A 24,077-nucleotide genomic window follows, 5' to 3' on the forward strand; every position below is an offset into this window, starting at 1 on the left:
AGATAGATAGATAGATAGATAGATAGATAGATAGATAGATAGATAGATAGATAGATAGATAGGTAGATAGATAGGTAGGTAGGTAGGTAGATAGGTAGATAGATAGATAGATAGATAGAGGGCACAGGGTGAGTTGAAGATGAAGGAGTCATATCTGGAGAATAAAATTAAGGGGTGAGAGAGGATTATACTAGGAGAAGGAGAAAGGGAGAGGTAGAACAGGGTAAATTATCTCACACAAAAAAAAACAAAAGAAAAGGCTTTTATAGTGGAGGGGAAATGGGGGAAGGTGGGAGGGAATGAATGAATCTTATTCTCATAGGATTTGACTTAAGGAGAGAATAACACACACACTCAATTGGATGTGGAAATCTGTCTTACCCTACAGCAAAATAGGGGGGAAGAGGACAAGAGAGTAGGGGAATGATAGAGAGGAGGGCAGATTGGGAAAGGGGGTAATCAGAAGCAAATAGTTCTGAGGAGGGACAGGGTCAAAAGAAAGAATAGAATAAATGGGTGGGCAGGATAGGATTAAGGGAAATAGAGTTAGTTTTTCACAGTATGTCTACTATGGAAGTGTTTTCCATAACTGCACATGAATAAACTATATTGAGTTGCTTGCCTTTTCAATGAGGGTGTGTGGGGAGGGAGGAAGGGAAAAAATTTAGAACCCAAAGTTTTAAAAACACATGTTTAAAAAAATGTTTTCACATGCAACTGGGAAATAAGAAACACAGGAAATGGGGTACAGAAATCTATCCAGCCCTACAGGAAAATAGAAGGGGAAGGGGATAAGAGAAGGGGGAAGAGATAGAAGGGACGGCAGACTAGGGGAAGTATTCAGAATGCATGCCATCTTGGGGTGGGGGGAGGGACAAGATGGGGTGAAAATTTGGAACTCAAAATCTTGTGGAAGTAAATGTTGAAAACTAAAATAAATAAATTTATTAACAAAATTGAAAAAAATTCATGAACTCTTTTCAGGGGGCTCATATTGCAATCTGCTAAGCATATTGATATAAGTAATTTAACATGACTTAAAACACTGATATACCTACCTGACAACCCAAGTGGCAGGTCAGAGTGGGGTTGGAAATGGTTGGATGGATAGTTATCTAGTGATTATTTAATGGGAAATGCAAGGAATATACATATTTCTAAATAGTGTGTGGAATCTTTATAAAAAGTGCTCATGTATTGGTGCATAAATTCCTCATGAATAAATGCAGAAAAGCAAATATTAAACTCATTCTTTAATGACTACAATGCAATAAAATTGTAGTGTATAAAAAGTTGTTGAAGAAATTATTAAAATTAATTAGATATTAAGTAACTGATCTTTAAGAATGAGTGGTTCAAAGAACAAGTCATAGAAACAAATGATAGTATCATTAAATATAATGAAAATAAAAAGACTATCAAAATTTTGAGGATCCAGTCAAACCAGTCCTTTGCAGGAAAATTTATAATGTTAAAAACTTTTATCAACAAAAGAAAAATAGGTTCACAATTTAAAAGAAAAAGACCTAAATTCAAATTTAAGATACTCAAATATCAAAATAAAAATTCTGAAAATTAAAAAGATTAATAAAATTAAAAGTTAAAAATTGAATTAATAAATAAAATAGAAAGCAATGGAATATACAAACCACTAGATAATTAGATTTTTTAAAAGGGGAAAACCAAGTTACCATTGTCAAAAAAATGAGAAATGATAAATCATAACCAATCAAGAAGAAAGAAATAAGACATATTATCAGACACCATTTTGCCCAAATATAGGCCAACAATATTGAAAAATGGAGAGCATTCTGGAAAGATGGCAGAGTAGGTAAGGAAATTCCAAGTTCTCAAAATTTTCCTCCACAAAAGAGATAAAACAATGCCTCCAGGCAAACATAGAGCAGTAAAAGACCTGGGGTTCTCCTGGGACAATTGGAGAAGATCTAAAGAAAAATCCCAGAGGTTTGGTCCCTATGAAGAATAACACCTGTAGTCTAGGGACCACTTGCACAAGCGTCAAACTCTGGGGTTAGCTATGTTGTGAGGCTGCCTCAACCCCAGCCACAGGAACCTTTACCCCCAGGGACAGTGAGGGGAGTTGGGTGTCTGATCCTTGGAAGATAGAAGGAACCTCTGCTAACAAGGAATGCTAGACCCAGCTGTGCTGCAGAAACATGGCCTGGAGTGAAAATGAACCAGCACATGCCTGGTGAATGCAGAAGCAGTGTGGCAGGGACACCACTGGCTGTGGGACTTGGGTTCAAGATCATAGAGGAGAACTGAAGGAGGATTTGAGGCAAGATGCACCATCCCCTTTACCCCAGGACTAGAGATGATTACAAAAATTAAGCTATTTTTAAAAATCCACAGGCAAAGAAGAAAGAATCCAACCATAGAGAGTTACTATGGGAATAGAGAAGACCAGGGTTCATCTTCAGAGGAGGATAGTGAAGCAAAGAAACCCTCTTCTACCCCAAAGAGCAATGTCAAATGCTCACCTGCACAAAAAAGAATTCATAGAAGAACTTTAAAAAGACTTTAAAAATTAAATGAGAGAGACTGAGGAAAAACTAAAAAAAAAAGAAAGAAAGAAAGAAAAAAGAGCAATCCGAGAAAAACAAGAAGATTATGAAAGACAGTCAACCAATTAGAAAAGGAGATCCAGAACCTTAAGGAAGAAAACAACTCCTCGAAAATCAGAACTGGGCAAGAGGAACCCAGCAAAGTTATGAGATCAATAAATAATAAAACAAAACATAAAGAATGAAGAAAATAGAAGAGAATGTGAAACATTTCATAAGAAAAACAACTGATCTGGAGAACAGATCAAGAAGAGAAAACATAAGAATAATCAGACTACTTGAAAGCTGTGATTTAAAAAAAAAGAATCTTGATATAATAATACAAGAAATAATTAAAGAAAATTGCCCTGAAGCATTAGAACAAGAGGGGAAAGTAAAAATAGAAAAAATCCATCAATCACCACCTGAAAAAGATCTTACAATGAAAACACACAGGGATATTATAGTCAAATTCTGAAACATCTAGCTCAAGGATAAAATATTATGAGTAACAAAAAAAATTTACATAATTTACATTCTATATACATAGAATTACACAAGACCTAGCAGCGGTGACACTAAAAGACTGTGTCTCAGGACACTACACATTGAAGAGCCAAAGAACTGGGCTTCCAGCCAAAAATATACCCAGGAAAGCTAAGCATAATTCTGAATTTAAAAAATAGACATTTAATGAATTGTCAGACTTTCAGGACTTTGTTAAAAAGAACAGAACCTGAACTTAATAGAAGATTTGACATACAAGAGCCAAGATAAACCTAAGGTACATACCAAAGACCAATTACAAGAAACTCAATAAGGATAGACTATTTACCTTTTATGTATGTAAAATATAAAACATATGTCTGAGATGGTTATTAGTAATTGGGTAGTTTATAAGAAAAATTGGAGTAAACCTGAGCATGATATGACTTTGAAAAGTAAAACCATTCAGGAATAGCTAAAAAGAGTAATTATCTTATACAAATGAGGTATGAGAGGAAGAACTGATACAGAGGAAGTAGATGGGGGAGGAGGGCTGTTAGTTCTGGAAACTTACTTTCCTGGGAATGAGTTCAAGAAGGAACAATACATATACATCTAGTTGAGTATAAAAGTCTTCTAAGTTTAGGAAGAAATAAAATGCTAAGGGGATAGGGAGGGTACAGTGGATAAGGGAGGGATCTCTGGAGGAGAGGGTGAGGGAATAGTTTAAAGGGGGATATAGAAGGGTGTTTAGATTTATGGAAATGGGAAGATAAGGGAAGAATCATTGGAGGGGGGTTGTTTAAGTAATAGGAGGGCAAGGTAGCAGGTAGAAGTAAAGTAGAGGAGTCAGGAAGGATAAGAAATAAGAGAAATGCACAAATATAAAAACAAAGATTAGTAGTAGAATCTCTTAGGGAAAGTATATGTTTATGTGTATATGTATGTATATACATATATATGTATATATTTATACATGTAGTATATATCAACATATCTATCTATATCTATTTCTATCTATATCTATATCTATATCTATATCTATATCTATATCTATATCTACATATCCACACTTAATTGTAGCCTGGGGAGAGGAGGAAAAAGGAAGGGGAGAAGAAAGAACAAAGTAAAAAATGTACATCAGAAAATAAAAGAAAACTTACAAGGAAGCAAAGATGGACAGCTTTCAACACAACATGTAATTTTTAATATATAGGCTTTCTTGAAATGGAATTTATTGCTGTATATTTTGAATCCTCTCACATTCTGTTGTGCACATTGTAAGTTTTTTTCTTGTTTTATATTTAAGTATTAATATTTAATTTTATAATGTGTTTCTTTTTCTTTTCTCGTTATGTATTTTTTAATATTTGAGTCTAAAATAAAAAAGATAAAAATACTGACAAATAAATTATATGAATATTTACAAAAAAACTTATATTAATAGAATAAGAAATACAATCTCAGAAAAAAAGAAACCAAACAAGGCATAAATGAACTCCCAAATAAAAATCCTTCAAGACTGGATAAATTAAGAAACAAGTTCTGTCATATAATCAAATAACAACTAATTACAATATTATACAAACTTCTGTTTAAAAAATAGTAAAAGAAGGAATCCTACAAGTTCATTCAATGATACAAATATGGTCTTGATACTTAAACAACAGAATAGTATCTTAAATATTGATTCCATAATTCTATAAAATATAAGTAAAGAGGCTACAGTGACATATCTCAAATATTATACACAGTTATTTAGGTTGATTTATGCTAGAATATATGCAGAGTTGTCTAAAATTAATAAAAATATAAACATAATATACATATTAATAAGAAAAGTAAAAATCATGTGATTATAATAGACACAGAAGGCTTTTTGACAAAATTTAATGCCAATTTCCACTAAAAAAAAAAGAAAACACAAGATAACAAAGGAACAGACCTATCCTTAACATGGAAAATAGTAGATATTTAAAATAGTGTATATCTAATATATAGATGTGTGTGTGTGTGTGTGTGTGTGTGTGTGTGTGTGTGTGTAGTAGACCTGAGCATGATATGACTCCAGAAAGTAAAACTGTTCAGGAACAGCCAAAAAGAGTAATTATCTTATACAAATGAGGTGTGAAAGGAAGAACGGATACTATCTACATCTCTATATCTATCTGTCAATCTATCTATCTGTAAAACCAAGAGTAAGAATTATATTCAAAAAGGAAAACTTGAGTCCTTTCTAATAAGATTGGTGTAAAGCAAAGCTGTTCATCATCTCTAGCAGTATTTGACATCATGCTAGAAATAACAGCTATAGTAATAAGAAAAAAAAGTAATTAAAGGAATAAGGATAGGCAAAGAAGAAACAAAATTATTTGCATACATAAAGAACAATAAGAATCACCTAAAATCAATTGAAACAATGACAATGGAAAACTTAAAGGTTAAAATAAATACATATAAATCATCTGAATTTTTGTATATCATCTACAAAACTTAGAAGATAGAGATGGAAAAAATCCATTTAAAATACCCACCGAATGTATAAACTACCTGAAACTCTACTCACCAAGTAGGAACTATGTGAATGTAACTGCAAAATTGTGTTTATGGAAATAGAGACTTAAATAATTGGAGAAATGTCAATTGCTCATGGGTAGGTTGAGCCAATATAATAAAAATGGCATTACTACTTTAAAAAATTACCTGTTCAGAGTCATGACAATCAAACTACCAAAGGCTTACTTGATAGAACTAAAAATGTTCATCTGGAGGAATAAAAGGTCTATAATTTCAAGGGCAATAGTGAAAAAAAAGTGTGGAGGTAGGGAGACTCGCAGCACTAGTTCTCAAAGTATACTACACAGAAGTCATCATCACAATAATTTGGTACTGGTTAAAAATAGAGATAATGATCAGCAGAACATATTAGATACACAACATATAGAAACAATCATTTGCCTAGTAGCTTAGTGTTTAATAAATAATAATACCTAAAGTTTATTATAGTGCTTTAAGGCTTACAAATATATCTCATTTTATTTTCACAATAAACCTGGTGGGAAGATGCTATAATGATCCCCATTTTACAGATAAGAAATCTGAAATAGATAGGGGTTGAATGATTTGCCCAGGTTTACACAGCCATAAAGTGTCTGATGCTGGATTTAAACTAAGGTTTTTCTGACTCCAGGTCCAGCACTTTCTCCACCACATCACCTAGTTCTCTAAAGACTCTAGTTTCTGGAGGAAGGACAGAATATTAAAAAAAAAAAAAAGCTGTTGGGAAGACTGGGTCTGACAGAAACTAAGTTTAGACTGATATCTCACACCACATACCAATAACCTCCAAATTCATAAATGACCTAGCTATAAAATATTATATCATAAATAAATTATAGGAACAAGAAATAAATCACTTTTTGGATCTATGGATAGGAGAAGAGGTCATGACCAAACAAGGGATAGAGAATATCACAGAAAATAAAGTGAACCATTTTGATTACATAAAATTCAAAATAATTTTTTCACAAAAAAATAGCTAAAAATGAATGGGAAACAGTTAATGGGGAGACAGTTAATCTTTGCAATAAGTTTATCTTATAAAAGTCTCATTTCCAAGATATGTTAGGAAAACATTCAAATTTATAACAATAAGAGCAGTTCCCCAACCGATAAAGGGTCAAAGCATATGAACAAGAAATTCGCAGGGGAAGAAATCCAACCTATCAATAGCCACATGAAAAAATGTACCAACTCATTAATAACATTACTAATATTATTTTATATTATATATGTATATATAAATATATTTATAATATTAATTAATAATAATAATACTAGAGAAATGCAAACAAAACCAACTTTGAGATTTTCCTTCATACTCGTCAGATTAGCAAAGTTGTACGAAAAGGAAAATGGCAAATTTTGGAGGGATGGTGGGAAAACAAGTATGTTGGTGCACTCTTGGTTGAGCTATGATTTGGTAAAGCCATTCTGGAAATCAATTTGGAACTATATTCCTGTGTAGGAGCAATACCTTAACCTCTCTCCCCCTAATCCACTCTGTTCAGGTCAGGGAAACATTCATCAAGATTTAGTTGGCCCAGGAAACTAAGAGTTTAGACTGTGATATCACTTCTGCATTACCTGAGTAAAAAAGCAGCCAATAATACCTAATGGGGGCAAAAGTCTAGTGTATCATGATCAGTAATGCAGATCAAAAAAAAAACTTCACCCAAGTCAATTAACTGAAGGGGTCTTCAATGCCTAACCTTGTTGAGTATTATTCTCCTGCTTTGGCTAAGTAAATCCCTTGTGGTTAACTGTCAAATGACCTACTAGTGTCTCATTTTTGTTCCAACATTCAAGTTACAGTACCAGAGGATTGGCCTGAGTAAAGTCTAACCCAGAATAGTCCCAAAAGTTACCTAACCATTATATTCTTTGACCCAGATATGATACTATTAAGCCTATACCCTAAAAAAGATTTTAAAAAGAGGAAAAATGTCCTGTATTTACAAAAATATTCATAGCAGTTATTTTTGTGGTGGCAAAGAACTGGAAATTAACAATGTATCTATCAATTGGGGATGGGCTGGAAAAAATATGGTTAATAAATTTAATAAAATACTATTGTTTTATAAGATACGATGAATGGGATGATTTCAGAGAAACTCTAGGAAAGACTTTTATGAACTGATGCACAGTGAAGTGAGCAGAACCAGGTGAACAATTTATACAAAAACAAGATTATAAAAGACAACAACTTTAAAAGACATAACTCTAATCAATATAATGAGTCAGCTCAATTCCAGAGCAAGGGTGTTCAATTCAGATGGAACTGGGGTCAAACATCTATAAATAAGGATGCCTGTGGGCCACACGTTGACTCAGTTTTATAAAGGTGATATTATCTAATTTTATTGAATTTTTATTTATTTTGTTAATATTTCCTAAATATATTTTAATTTGGTTCAGACTGCATTAAAGAAGCCTATAGGCCATGTTTTTGGCACCTCGGTTCTAGAGGACTGATAATGAAGATTCCTACTCAATTCCTGACAAAGAGGTGATGAACTAAATATTCAGAATGAGATGTGCATTTTGGGACATGGTCAACATGCGAAATTGTTTTGCTTGACTATGTTTATTTATTACATAGCTTTAAAAAATTTGCCATCGTGTGTCTGTGTTGGGAAGGGGAGTGGGAGGAAGAAAAAACAAATATGTAATCGAAAAAATAAATAAAATCTTTAGAAAAAGATAAAATGGCAGAATATGTAACAGTAATTGTCAAAAATGGTTTAATTAAAAACAAGAAAATAATCAAAATAAAGTGGCTAATACTTCTTTCCTAAGTCTGGACTTCTGTGCTTATCTGCCTATCTCAATGGCCAATGTGGCCAACCTCACTGGATCAGTTCTTTGAAAATGGAATTGATGACTACACAGATGAAGGACTCAAACCAGTTTCTAAAGGCACCCTTTGAGGATTTCCCAGAGCTTTTTTAACTTTGTTCAAAATTCAAGAGAGTAGACGACTAACACAACATTTTCATGATCAACCCATTAAACTTTCATTTTGAAATGAAAATACTGTATTGTGGATGAACATCTCAGAAAGGGTTTTTATTTTTAAAAACTTCTTAAATCAGTGGTTCCATGCAGACAGCTATATGATAACTTTCCCTCTCTATTTTCTGTTTCCACTAAATACAATTCAATCTGTCTATCTGCTCATGAAGGAAGTGAAAAGGGAGAACGAATTTTCTTAGTAAGTCCATCATACACTAAGTTTTAGCTGTCATGCTTCTATAAGGCAAAGCATGTAATTTCTTGGCAGGAACCCAGGAGGATTCACATGAGTTAAGTATAATTGTGCCTTATTTAAGAGAAAAAAATCTCATCATGAAATTTTATTTAGCAATTATGTTCTTAAAATAAAATATGTGGTGGAGAATCACATAGGACAGGCAGACATGAAGGAGGGAGTCCCCAAAAGGATAAAATTGCAGATCCATCTAAGTAAAATATCTTGACACCTACAAGGAGCTTGACATACACTATCTCAATTCTATTACAAGCAAAGCAAGTAGAAAGAGCATTGGCCTTGGTGTCACAAAACTTGAGTTGGAATCAAGGCTCCCACACTTACAATCATATGCCATGTAGTAAAATGGGAATGATAATATTCTACCTCACATTTATTGTGAGAAAATTGCATTATAAATGCGATAGGGATGTGAGTCATTATCTTCACATCAACTTTGTGTGGTAGAGAACATGGGTTATTATTATTTTCATTTTGTAGGTAAGGGGCATTAATGACCCTTAATTCAATAAGTATTTATTAAGCACCTACTGTGTTCTATGCACAATGCCATGTGCTAGGAACACAAACACAAAAATGGAATAATCCCTGTCCTCAAGAATCTTCTATGACTTTTCCAAAGTCACACATAGTTTGTGGAAGACCCAGAATTTCCACCTGGTTTTGATTCTAAGTTTATGGTTCTTCCACTATCATCGTGGCTCTGAATAAAAAGTTCCAAAGTCAACGACTGATAAGGAGAGAAAGAACAGAAGTTGTGAAAAGTAGTTTAGATAAATGTCCCATTTACTTTAAAAAGACTGAGCTCACAGATAGTGACCTGGCAAGCAAGAGAGCTGATGGACAGTAGGTAGGCCCAAGTGGGGTCTATTAGGCTCAGAGGAGAGAAGCAGAACAATGGGAGCAGATAGGAAATGTGTACTAATAAATATGCCCACTGGGCCAGTGCCATAGCCTAGCATGGCATGTATCTATACAGAAGGAAAGCTATCCATGAAATGGTTCAAACACACTGTAGTCCATCTGTCATAAACATTAGGTCCAAAGGCCACAGGTGCAGACAGCACTAAAAAGTAAAAATTACACTCAGGCAGAGACCACTTTATAGAAGAGGAAGAAGCAAAAACTATGATTTGTTTCCAATAGATAAATGTGCTATGAAAAGCCCTATTCATCTTTGGCACCTGTTGTCTTTCCCTCCTCTGGTTTTCCATGAGCAAAATATTTTTATTTCTAAAAGTATGTTAAATGTGTATGCCAGACTGACTAAAGGGCAAATCATATAACAGACAAAGTTGTTCTTAAGTGTCCCCAATTTCTCAGTTGTTTATTTTTCACCCCTTTGTTATATACCCAGGTGCCTAGTGTCCTGAAGTTCTCTATTCACTTACTATATCAAAACTTACTCTCCTGTTCTTTTATACCAAGCTATAAATGACTAATAATGCCTTGGTTTCTTCTCCCCTCACTCAGGAGTATTTGCATTTTAATGAGGCTTTAAGCTTCAAGTTAAAAAAAATGCAGCTCTAGAACCAGAACATTGTGCATAGTAACAGCAACATTATGCAATGATCAACTATGATTGACTTAGCTCTTTTCAGCAATACAATGATCCAAGACAATTCCAAAAGACTTATGTTGGAAAATGCTATCCATGTCCAGAGAAAGACTTATGCAGTCTGAACACAGATTGAAGCAAACTATTTTCACTTTTTTCTGTTTGGTGTGTGTGTGGGTGTGTGTGTGTGTGTGTGTATGGCTTTCCCCTTTTGTTCTGTTTCTTCTTTCACAACATGACTAATGTAGAAATATGTTCAATATGATTGCACATTTATAAACTATATCAGATTACTTGCCATCTTGGGGAGGTAGGATGGGAGGGATGGAGGGAGAAAAAATTTGAAACTCAAAATCTTACCAAAAAAATGAATGTTGAAAATTATCTTTATATTTAATTGGAAAAATAAAATATTATTTACAAAAACAAACAAAAAAAGAGATGCAGCTCTGATTTGATGTGAAATTTTCAATATCAGCCTACCTATAGCAGAGGGTGTTTGGGAACATAAAGGTCCTCATAGGGTTCCTGAAATCATACCTCATAGATGGGCCTCTATTCTATCTATGCATAAACCAATTCAATCTCAATAAAGCTGATAAGCAGTTTTCTTAGCAATTAGTAACTGAGGTAGATAATAATAAAATTAAGTTTGTCTATCCTTTCAGAATAATTTTCAAAAATCATCATTTTGATCATTAAGGTCATGAGGCAAGATACACAAGATCTGAGACCCTAAGTTCCTGGAGGGCAGCAACTGTTTCCTTTTTGTTTTGTGTATCTCCAGAGACTGACACAGCTTTGTTGAATTGTTCAGATGGGAAAGAGAGTGTGGTTAGGCAAATTAATACAAAATACCCAGATTTTTATTTTTTTAATATTCAGAGAAAAAATCACCAATATAAGGTCTTCAGTTTGTGAAAAGATACACTCCTGAACGAGTTGCTTATAAAATATAATTCTCATTAGATCATAGTACTGGGAGCTGGAAAGATAACCTCCTTATTTTACATTAGGAAACTAAAACCCAAAAGGGATATATAGGTGACTTGCCCAAATCAAATGAGAATAGTGATCAAACTCCATTTTGCCGTTCACTTACAGAATGAAATTAGAAATGTGTCCTCAAAGAAAGCAAATTTAGACCAAAGATGTTATGCTGACACATGGAGGAAAATTGTATATTCATGTAAAATGATCCTATAGGAAAAAAAAATACTATTCTGACTACTTGAAAGAAGTCTTAAAATATGGATACAAAGTATCTGGGCTTTTAAAAAACATGCATACCAATTATCTTAGGCCCTAAGAAAAACCATCAAGATGTATTTAAAGGGACAGAATATACTCTCCTAAATCATTTCACTTCTAGCAAACCTTTTTGTAAACACTATGAGTGTAGCCAGCACCAGATTAAAGTGTAATTAGGAAATATTTTTTTCCACGTTTTGCTGAGGCAATTGGGGTTAAGTGACTTTGCCCAGGGTCACAAAGCTAGTAAGTGTCAGAGGCCGAATTTGAACTCAGGTCTTCCTGACTCCAAGGCTGGCCCTCTATTCACTGTGTCACCTAGTTGCCCCTTAGGGGCTCCTGAGTTCAAATCCGGTCTCAGTCACATAACATACAACACTTACTAGCTGTGTGACCCTGGGCAAGTCACTTAACCCCGGTTGCCCAGCCAAAAAAAAAAAATACAATAAAAAAACATATCATTACATTTTAAAACTAAGTAAATATGTGAGTCACAGGGATTCTGATGTTCAGATTATTACCTTTTTCTACTTGAGTTCAGCACCTGTAATCTACTTTTTTCAGTTGATTATGTGAAGGAAAAGATGTGGTCTACTAAGGAATATAACTAGCAAAAGCCTTTCATTTCCCTACTAATACCCTTATTAAGTGTGCCTTTGATGCATATGTATCTCCATTTTGTAGAGCCTGAAAGTACACACATAAATTGATAGCTGTTGATTTTCCTTCAGTTGCTTTTTTTTCTCCAGAATTAAAGACTGAGATTCCCTCCCTGCCCCACCATGTCTTTGGTATCTTCTTTTCTTTAAAAATACCTTGTGATTCAAAACCTACACAACTGTGTTGCATCCAACACACATTTTCTCTCTGATATTTGTTCTATGCCACCAGCTTTTCCTGTCTTTACTTTTTAGTGCTATTTCTAGCTCCTCTGTGGGCATATCTGGGGTTAGGGTGGGCATATATGGTGTCAGAATCCAAGTGTGGTGGCTGTAGTATTCTTGATGGTGAAAAGAGTTTGTTATAATGGCCAATATTTATATAGTACTTTCTATGTGGCAGGCAGTGTACTAAGTACTTAACAATTGTTATCTTATTTGATTATTGAAATATTTGCAGATCTTTTTTTCCATTTTTTCTTCTGTCTGTTGCCTTTTTTAAGTATTCATACATATACTCCCTTAGGCTGATTATGATTAAATGGGTCTTTCATCAAGTTATTTTAAATTGTTTTTATCCTCTGCTGTTATCCTCAAAACTTCATAATCTTAAATCATGCTTCTTTTCAGATAATTTTATTTCCTAAATCAACATTGCCTTTGGCTGCTAGATCTCTCTGATAGGAGAGTAAGTCAAGCTGTTACTAAGGTACTTTCTTTCCTTTTTTTCAGGAGTTTTGGGTCTTTTTGTATGGTTTTTCATTTATGTCAGAATTCTACACGAAGTTTTTGAAGTGTTACTCTGTCCTTTCTTCCATCTATATGCTGTTTTCAACGTTAATAACTTTAGATATATCAGGATGGAGTTACCTTAATTATATGTCATATCTTTTTTTCTTATTTTAATTCTTTCTTATAATCTTGTGATTTTTTTAAACTTTTCTTTAATTGGTTCTCTAATTGCACACAGCTGATTCAAGGATGATTCCTGCATGAGCAGAGTCATTTCCTGACTGTTATAATACAAAGTTTCTTTTTTGTGATGTTATTTAGTGCTTGCCATGTCTAACATTTACCAATTCTTTTTTTGAAGAAAACATTCATAATGTGTAGGCTGAGAAGAAACCATGAATGTATGTATGTATTAATATATATATATACACACATATGCATACATAGACACATATGTATGCATATATAGAAACACATTGTATATACTATGTATACACACAAACTTTCATAATCTACAAATCTTCTTCCTATCTCATTTCTTCCTACTGACTCATATTTTCCCAATATATTTCTCACCATCCACACCTTTCTCACTTTTACATTAAAATGATCAAATATCAGAATTTGTGATGATTTAAGTTGGAGGATCTTAGCAAATTCTTTTTTTAGAATCTCTCTACCTCTTCAGCTTCTGGAATGAATACTGACCTTTATGCTACAGTTTTTCTCATGGGCTTTTTATTAATACTTACCATGAGCATTATAATACTGAGATGACCAAATTACCTCTAGAATGATGTTTCTTCTTTCCCTTGGTAGCACAAAAAAACCTTTGCCTCTCCAAAGAGAACCTGTGAGAAATCCTTCTTCTTTTTGCTTTAGCTTCCTTCTGGTTTGATTCATAGTGAGAATGCCAAGATTTATATGACTCATTGTTTCTGTAAATGTCCCTATACATTGATCACTGGACAAGAATCTCTTGTTCTGAGTATCAACCACTATGTTAAAGTTTATAGATGATCAAGGTTTGGTATCACCTGCCCCTTTCCTACTGTTATCACTGTAAAAGATGCAGGATTGATAGTCATTTTATATTTTTGTTTCATGGGTTCTCGTGGCCGAATAATTAATTACCAAATGGCCAGTGTATGGATGAAGAGCCCCTCAGAACTTAACTAGGCCAGTCTTTAGAAAGCAGATTTGGTTTGTTGCCATTCCACAACGCCTTTGCAACATTATAGAATAGGTCAGGGTAAGAATTCCACTGAGACAGATTTCAATGACACAAGGTCAAACCTATGCTACCATAATACAATAAATTAGGACTTGGTAGATTGTCATTGCATTGAGCAAAAATTTTCTCTTCTGTAACTTCCAACTGTCATGCCTAGCTTCTACTTTTCAAGGCAATTAAAAAAACAAATCTAATCTCTATTCCACCTGACAGTACTTCAAATATTTAATATAGCTGAATTGTCTTTCCTCTCATCATAGATATCCCTAGTTTCTTTAATCAATCCTTGTAATGTGTTGTCTCCAGGTCCCTCAACATCCTGGTCACCTACCTCTGATATTTTCCCTCTTGACAGTGTCCATCTGAAAATGTGATACCTGGCTTTGAATCTAATATTCCATGTTCCATGGAAATATTCCAATATGTTGTCTGACAAGGACAGAACATAAGAGGATACTTTCCACTCTAGTCCTATACACTTTGCTTCTCATAATGCAGCCTAAGATTGCATTAGCTTATTTCACCTATCATGTTTCACTGCTGATTCCCATTGCAGCCCATATATATTCATGAAGGAACCATGGCAAAACAAATAAACTACCTAGTGATGGTAATATCTGAGAAAGATAGTCAATAGATTATTTTTTCATTACTCATGTTACAACTTTCCAAAATGTAGTGAGCTGTTATTTGCTTCTACTATTTCCCCTTTCTTTTCTGCAAAGCTGATGTAGTTTAATTGCACAGGTCTAATAAGAACCTACTCATGGAAGCTTTAATGCACAAAAGTAATCCAACTTATATGTTTTAAAACTTACACTTTTCTGTTACATACAATGTGTAAAAGAAAAGTGTTTTACAAGGGCTTACAGACACTCTGTAACTTGCAATGATCTTGCTAAGGCCTCTGTTACTGATTCCACTGGTGGGTGTATAATTGATCTGGAACCATAATTACGTTTACGCCTCATGAACAAGCTGATGGAAAGAAACATTTGCTTAAGGCTCCCATCAATGAATGCAGAGCTTACACTAGTCTCTAGCTTATACAAACGTTATGCTTATTAATTTAGAATATTCATTCAGTTATTGAAATATGAGAGCAGAATCATACTGTACAAAGTCTCAAAGCCCCTGATTCCCTATTATACATATTATCTTAACAAAAAAAATCCTTTGACTTGGCCATAACTGCAGTAGTCTCAGGACCAAAATACTCCTGAAATTTCTGTAAATTGTGCAAACAGAAAGGGTGGGTTCAACCATTGGAATGCAGGGAAACAATACATATTACCAGAATAAGGAACTTTTCAATGGGGTTTCAGTGAAGGAAATCTCAAAATGCCAAAACACAAACCTATTTGTGTTGGGGTTTTTTTATGTCTTTTAAGTACAAAGCTTTCTCTAGGGTGATGTTTTGAGGTACCAAATACAATGTTCCTACAATTCTTAATGAACTCTGTTCATATTGGGGTCAGAGACTTTTGTTTTGAATGAGACTGAAAGTTATAGGCTTTTGTTAAAAAATTAGCATTTTTATCAAATTAAATTATATGATTAATAAAACAAATATTTACAATTCTCACGTGCACTTTAGTTACTCAAAAACTCAAATGAATTTATGATCTCATAAATTCAGGAGTTCCCTTGAATGATGCTGATTCTAACCCATTCATCCAACTGATACAACAGATTTTTTATAGAGTTAAAATAATAAAATATGTAATAATTACAAAGCAGGGAATGACATCTATTATTTGCCTATAGGGCAAAGCCCCTGCTTTTGTGCTAAAACTTTTCATTTGTAATTTAAACTAAAACCCATGCAGCATTTTCATATCTTTATAAAATTTTTATATTATTGTGGGTTTGTTAGGCAAGAATTTACTGAATCAAATGTTTGTATCAAATAGGTTTTTGATGTGTTTATCTACAATAATAGTGTGAAAAGTGAATTAGTGGTCTTTAAATTGTCAATGATATTTGACCTTGCTTTCCATTAAAAAACAGGATTTGATAAAATGACCCTTATTGGTAATAGGTGCTCATATTTTAACATATCTAGGTTGATCCTTTTTGTTGTAAATTCTTCCTCCTCTTTGCCAAATCATTCACATCAGCTCATTTATACGATATTTATAGGATATTTTTCATTACTTTTGCCACAGACATTATCTACATTGGTAAGTTAAGGGACCTTAGAGTTCAAGGGCACACTTGGCTGGTACCAGACTTATTGTCAGAGTTGCCTGAGAAACCTTTGAAGTTTTTAGTCCCTGGAATGTCAAACATCTAAAGTCAGGAGGGGTCAAAGTCATTTAGAAGGTAAAACCAAGGAAACTAATGGCAGAAGAGGGATGTTTAGTTTATAAAGGTAGTCCTGGTGCCTTATGTAGGGGGTTGCATTTAAAGGAAAGTCCCCCATATTCCTAATTAACCCAGAATTGCAACAATTTTAGAGTTAACTTAAGAGTACAGGATGGAAGTTACTCTACAAAACAGAAATCTTCCATAAACCTGGAACTGAATGGGATCTTAGTTACAATATAATTCCTTTCATTTCTCAGGTATAGAAACTTAGACTCAAAGGGTTAAAGTGATCTGCCCAAAGTCATGCAGCTCAGACAGACACAGACACACTCAATTCCCAGTGCGATAACTTTTTTCTACCACACTGCTCTCATTTAGAAATGCAAGGAGATATCCAATAGTGGTTTTGTTTTGTTTTGTTTTTGACAGGGCTTTAAATGGCTTTTAAACACACACAGTATTTTCATAACACTTTCTTGTTAAGTTATTTTGGGAAAGAATGATTTGATTCAATGTTTATTGGTTTATAAAGCCTTTCTGTGAGGGTTAATAAAGCCATATTTGTGTTAAAATGTTGATTCTCTCTCCCAAATAATAACTGATACTTTTTTAGGGTTTTATAATCTTCATAATAATAGTAGTATTAGAATAGATAGATAGATAGATAGATAGATAGATAGATAAATGGTGTGTGCCAGACATTATGCTATATGCTTTACATATATTATCTCATTTGATCCTCCTGACAATCATGGGAGGTAGACACTATTATTATCCCTATTTTACAGATGAGGAAACTGAGACAAACATAGATGAAGTAACTTGCCCAAGGTCATAGAACTAGTAAAGCTAGATTTGAACTCAGGTCTTCATGACTCCAGGTCCAGCACTCTCATTAACTGGGCCACCTAAGCTTCCTCATCTACCTTTCAGATCCATGAGACAAAGGTTTTGAGTGTTATTTTCCTTCTTTTTACAGATGAAGAAACTGATGATCAGAAAGATTAAGGAATTTGCCTAAGACGTCAGATCTCCCTGACCCCAAGTCCAGCCCTCTATCCACTACAATACACTGTCTCTCAAAAAAAATTCAGCAATAATAATTGTAAGAGGAGAGTTTTATTTTTTAAAAAAATTGTACTTACAGAACTTTAAAGTCTACAAAGCATTGTCCTCACAGCAATTCTGAGAGAGTAGGTATCAAAAATATTACTAACCCTATTTTACCATGGAGAAAGTGAATTTCAGAGGAGTAAAGTGATTTGCCCAAGGGTTCCTACTGACTCCAAATCCAGTATGGGTTTTGTAACAGCACATACACTGTCTGCTAAGTCAAGTCCCACTGTTTCTTTTTGTGATCTTTTTGGCTTTAAAATTTTTCTTAAATTACACTTTCTTTTAATTCCTACATATGAAAATTTCTCTATGAATCCATTTGAGAATATATAATGCTGAGAATTTTGCTCAAACAACTTGTTTGTTGTGATAGGAAACCCTGTATACAATATAGACTGCAATGGAGTGAGTATAGGTGCAGAGTAATCCGACTTGGCAATTCTTGCTACTTTTCTCTGCAGCTAAGTTAAATAAGCAAGTAACTTTACAAGTGATTTTCTTTTCAATCTTCCATGTCAGTTGATTTGAAGAAGGGGAGAGAACCAAAATTCTCATGAATCACTGCTGGGTTTGGAGAGCCTGGATGACTTTTTTTAAGCAAAAGATTCTAAAAAAAAAAAGTCTTTACTTTGGAAGCTTATGCTATGTTTATTTGTACTGCTAGAACTACATAAGTACTCTCTTTGGCAATGATCATAGGATTTAGAGCTGGAAGGGGCTTTATCAGCCTTTTATTCTAACATCTGCCTATTACAAATGAGGAAACCAAAGCCTGGGGAAGTCAAATGACCTATGCTGTACTGTTACTGTGACTTACATATCTTTCTTTAACATGGTTGATTAAAAAAAGGAAGAAAATTTAAATTCATGCTCTCCTGAGGACAGCAGAAAAGCAGAGACACAATGGATATTTTGTTGTTGTTGTGAACCATTTATTCAGGATATAACTTGTTCTTTTTTAAAACTTCTCTTTTTCAATTTAAAGATAGCTTTAAATGAGTGACTACTGACTGAACTAACTGTAGTGGAAAAGATAGACCAAAAAAGCCACTTACTATAGTTATTGATATCTTTGATTGTTTTTTAATGTCTCACTGTTTGACTGCTCCTCTCACATTTCAACACTCTGCACTGACCTCTACTGGTACATCATCTGTAAATGACTTGAGGATAAATATTTACATTACCATCAATATCATCACATAGCTTTTAATGAAGAAACACACAATCCGTGCTTACGTTTTAATTAGTACAATTACCACCAAACAAGCTAACTTATTTTACATATCAAAATAGGCATGGCTGGGATTTTGTCAAGAAAATATTTACAAAAGATTTTTTTTAACCTTTGAGAATTTGATTATCTAATATAGCATTCCTTCATCACAGTTCTCTCAAAAGTTAAAGAGAGGAAAGAGCCCAATATATTTTTCATAGTTTTTTTTTATTTCAGGGTTATTTTGCCAAGAGCATCATAATTTTTATTGAAAATACATGCATTGTTTATGTGGGGGGGCTCTTATTTTGAGATGGTATGTTATACAGTTGGTCAATGGGTATCTACTATAACGCACCTGATTTTTATGGCATTATTACTTGCCCTTCTCTAAAATATTCAACAGGATCAAAATACCAAATTTTATGCAATAAAAGTACGCCAATTGCTTCATTATATGACAGTCAGAAAATAATACTATAATCCTATCCTTTTTGGTTATTTAAGGGTTGGTGGGATGGGAGAAGGGGGCTTAATATTAAAATGACTTGCTTACTTTACCTACAAACATGAGAAACTCAATTATTATTCAGTGTTTGGAACTATTATCACAATATTGGCAACCAAAGTCAACATTCAAATTAAAAGGGAATTTATTGATTTCCTACTATGTGCAAGTTACTGTACTTTCCTCAATGATCCCAGAAGGCCCACTCAACCTCCTTGGAAAGTCCTGGGGGGACCTGCTACCCTGGCAGTCCAGGGGGAGTTTGTGCCAAAGCCTTGTTTTCCAGTGGTAGGAGTGTACTCTATGGTGAAAAGTGTGAGAGTGTATTCCCAGAGAAAGAAAAGGTCAATTTTTTTAGGAACTGAAAAAAAGACCCCAGGTGGTGAAAATGGATGGGAGTAGGGAACTGAGGTCTTTAGGTATTGTTGCTCCCAGTTTCTTTCCCAAGGCAGAGCTTGGGCAATTTTGTTCAGGGACATGGGGATATGCTCTTGGATTGGTTCAGGTGAGAAACACTGAGAAAGTAGGGCTGGGATTGGGACTTTCAAGGAGGTAAAAATAGAAATAGAGAGAGAATTAGAAGGAACAAAGAGGAGAAACTGAAAGAGAGAAAACTAAAATGAAGAGAGAGCATGATGTAGAGGCAAGAGACCAGTACCTGGGCTCAAATCTGGACTCTACTAACTGTGTTACCAGGCCAGCCATTGACTTCCCTAGGCTTTGGTTTTCTTATCTATAAAAGGCAGATGTTGGAGTAAAAGGTCTGTAAGGCCCCTTCTAGTTCTAAATCTTATGATCATTGCCAAAGAGAGTACTTATATAGCTCTAGCAGTACAAATAAACATACAGTAAGCTTACAAAATAAAGATTTTTTTTAGAATCTTTTGCTTAAGAAAAGTCATCCAGGCTATCCAAACCTAGCAGTGACTCATGAGAACTTTGGTTCTTCCCCCTTCACTCAAGTCACCTTACATGGAAGATTGAAAAGAAAGTCACTTATAATGTAATTAGTAAATTAGCTGGGGAGAAAAATAGCATTGCTCAGAGCAAGGACCATCAAGTATGATTACTCTGTGCCTATATTCACTCTATTGCTGTATATAATGTGCATATGTTGAGGGTCTCCTATCACAGCAAACTGCTTGAGCAAAATTCTCAGCATTATGCATTCAACATGCCTTCATGTTTGCTACTTATTATATGTAAGCAACAGATGTAGTTCTCATCTGATCCCCATAAAAGTGATTTTTAAAAAACCCAAAATAGAAAATGAATCAGCCCCCGTGTGAATATAAACCTAAAAGAAATCCCATACTGTACAAGTAACATTTTCAGCACAAAACACTGTGACTTTTTTTTTTTAACAGAGACATGACTCTGAATATCATAGCTTTTCAGTTTCTTTTTCTACATATCTTTGTCCTCAACTGGTCTGTATCTCAGAAATGACTTCCCTTTGGAACTAAGTGCAGGTAATGAGTTCACAACACAGTAAACACAGGTGGAAGCTTTTTCAATGACACTAGGAAGAAGGGGAGGGTGAAAAGCCCTGGGGAAGGGTGGAGATCTTTGCAGGTAACTCCTCACTGAACAATCCTAGGGAGAATAAATGCATGTAGGGTCACTTCCCAAAACTCAATCCAAGAGACTATAACAAAATAACAAGGCTGACTTTTCCCCCTCAAGGAACACCTTTTTTCTTACCTTTCCCTGGTGATTTTCTACAGGTGTGCACCGAGCAGTCTTTTCCTGGATGTGTGGAATTACCCGCAATTTCTCTTATGCTATTTCTTTTTCGATTTCGCCAAACAGTCCAATCCAAGATTCTTTTCTAAAGGAGGGGAAGTGCACAGAAACCATATCATCAGACAATTATTGATTTTTTTTATATCACAGCTAAACAAATACTAAATCTAATATGAACAATGACTTCTAGAGCAAGAAGAGACATTGGTTTTTTACCATGTGGTGTATATGTCAGCTGTAACCCTTTTCCCTTTTAAAATGAGCTCTCTTAAAGCAATATTTTTCATGAAGTCCGATATAAAATATCACACAACTACCCCAATAACTTTTTTTTCTCCTTACCTCTAGTATGGTTGTGAGGTCACATTCTGTTAAAAACATCCTGCCCAGGCTCAATACAAAAGGGCTCCAAAGAATCAGAATGCAGAAACTATGTAACTTGCTGACTAACTTTGCTCTCCGTTATTTACCAACTACACAAAGAAAATGCTGTCTATTCAGAAAACATTTCAAAACTCTTTTCACAGAAAGTGAGTGAACAAACGATCTCATGTCCTAAGCTGTAGTCACATCTCCCATGAGGCCCAGTGATGGCTTTAGGGTATGGAACAGAGTGGTACCACTACCAGTATTCACTACAAGAGTCCTTTTGTAAACAACTCTGTGTGCACTTGAAGCCTGGGTGAGTGATGAAAGAGAAGCTTAGGGTTTCTTTTCCTTCTAACCCCATTTTCGGGTACGTTTCTGCCCAAGAACATCATCATATCATTTCATTGTGTAGTGGGGGAGAAACAGAAGTACTAGATGAGGAGACCTGAGTTTATCCTAACTTTGCCACTAACTAGAGTAGAGTGGGACTAAATCATAGATTCTTAACCTGGGGTTTGTGAACTTGGTTTCTTTCTTTCTTTCATCAATTCAATAACTTTATATCAATATACTTGGTTTCCTTTGGGTTCTTATGTAGTTGATTTTATGCATTTTAAAACATTATGCAGAGAAGGGATCCATAGGCACCACTACACTACACTTCACATTTATGAAATGCCTACTATGTGCCATGCACTGCTGATAAGCACTAGGAATACAGAGAAAGGGGAAAATAGTCCCAGTCCTTTGGGAGCTCAAATTCTAAAGACAATATGTAAAGAATTAGGTTCATACAAGACACATGTATTCATGGCACACACAAAAAAATGTTAAGCAACCCTGGCCTCAACTATCTCAAAGCCTTCTTTCTCTATGAATTTTTTGACATTTTAGATGTGTTCACCAGGTTCACTTTTCAAATCAGAAATGGATATTTAATTTCTTTTCCTGAGGGGTTTGTTTACTTTTTTGCCTTCTTGGTTATCAACTTATATTCTCTTTCTAGTAAGTTTGTCTTTTATTTTCTTTAAAATTGCCACTTCTCTGTTATTGCTTATATATTTATAACACCACATCATACAATTAAAAAATCATAGCTACAAAGCTGGAAAAAAAACAGAGATCATCTGGTCCAATGCCTTCATTTTACTAATATGATATACTGAAACTCTAATTGATTGTCTCCTCTTCCTCTCCCTCTTCTCAATGTCTTTTCAAAGATTCCTCTAATTTCTATACAGAAAGTTAGACTGTGTGTGAAGAGGGCAAACTGCATTTAATGCTAGACATTGTTATTGCAAGGGAAGAACAATCAAGTTTCAGTGTGATAGAATCATCTAAGATGTTAAAAGCATGTCAGAATCCAACAAAAATAATTGTTTTTCAAAGCTAGAAGAGCATTGACTCAGGAGTCACAGGACCCAAGTTAAAATTCCATCTCTGATGCTTAATACTTGTATAATTTCAGGCAATTCAATTAAGCTCCCTTGACTTCACATTTATGAAATGCCTACTATGTGCCATGCACTGCTGATAAGCACTAGGAATACAGAGAAAGGGGAAAATAGTCCCAGTCCTTTGGGAGCTAAAATTCTAAAGACAATATGTAAAGAATTAGGTTCATACAAGACACATGCAAAGTGGACAAAAGGTAATATTGGGGGAGGTGAGGTACAAACAACTTGGGGGACCAGGAAAGGTATCCCACAGAAGGTGAAATTTCAGCTCAGTCTTAAAGGAACCCAGGGAAGCTAAGAAGTGGAGGTGATGAGGGAGAACATTCTAGGAGTGGGGCGCAGCCAGTGCAAAGACATGGAGTCAGGAGATAGAGTGGTATGGGTGGGGAAGGGCAAACAGACCAGTACATATGGATCACAGAGTAAGGAGTGAAGTTTAAGATTGTGAAGATAGGAAGGGGCCAGGTTATAGAAAGTTTTTAATGCCAAACAGAAATTTACATTTGATACTAGAAGTAATAGCAAACTGGTGGCATTTATTGAGTAGAGTGATGCCTTGGTATAAAAATCACTTTGTCAGCTGAATGGAAAATAGATAAGAGTAGGGAGAAAGTGGAGGCAGAGAGACCAATTAGAATTATAAGGACCTGAAGTAGGTACCTATAGAGAGGACATATAGAAAACACATCATGAAGATAGAAATGACAAATTTTGACAACAAAATGGATGTGGGGGGTGAATGAGAGTGACGAGTTAAGGATGACAATGAAGAAAGTAGTGTTCTTAACAGTAATGAGGAAGTTTGAAAGAGGCCACCTCCAGGGACACATGCTCAGGGCTGAAGGCCTTTTAACTTCCACATGATACATCAATCCCTTATTCTCATGATGAAAATAGGGGAATGGGGATGTATCAAAAGAGAATCCTGACCACTCACTGTATAGACTTTAAAAGAAGAAGCAACTTCTGTTCTTGCTCTTTTCTGCTCCTTCTAGGAGTCATAGAATCTCTCTGGGATGTCCCATAAAAGAGGGAAGAGGG

The 24,077-nt window shown here is 34.6% G+C and overlaps 1 protein-coding gene across 1 annotated transcript in view; it reads right to left on the minus strand.

Annotated features, from left to right (window-relative positions):
• The window catches only part of LOC114054129 (suppression of tumorigenicity 18 protein-like), a 351,033-nt gene extending 329,442 nt beyond the window's left edge, over positions 1-21,591 (minus strand). The window contains exons 1-2 of the mRNA XM_027877273.1: positions 21,553-21,591; positions 21,169-21,295 (exon numbers count right to left, since the gene is read on the minus strand). Coding sequence (XP_027733074.1) covers positions 21,169-21,295; positions 21,553-21,591 — 166 coding nt within the window. The remainder of the gene's footprint in view (positions 1-21,168; positions 21,296-21,552) is intronic.
• Positions 21,592-24,077: the final 2,486 nt, after the last annotated feature.

The sequence above is a fragment of the Vombatus ursinus genome, unplaced genomic scaffold (genome assembly GCF_900497805.2).
Source record: "Vombatus ursinus unplaced genomic scaffold, bare-nosed wombat genome assembly UNPS02014812.1, whole genome shotgun sequence".
Taxonomy (NCBI): Eukaryota; Metazoa; Chordata; class Mammalia; order Diprotodontia; family Vombatidae; genus Vombatus; species Vombatus ursinus.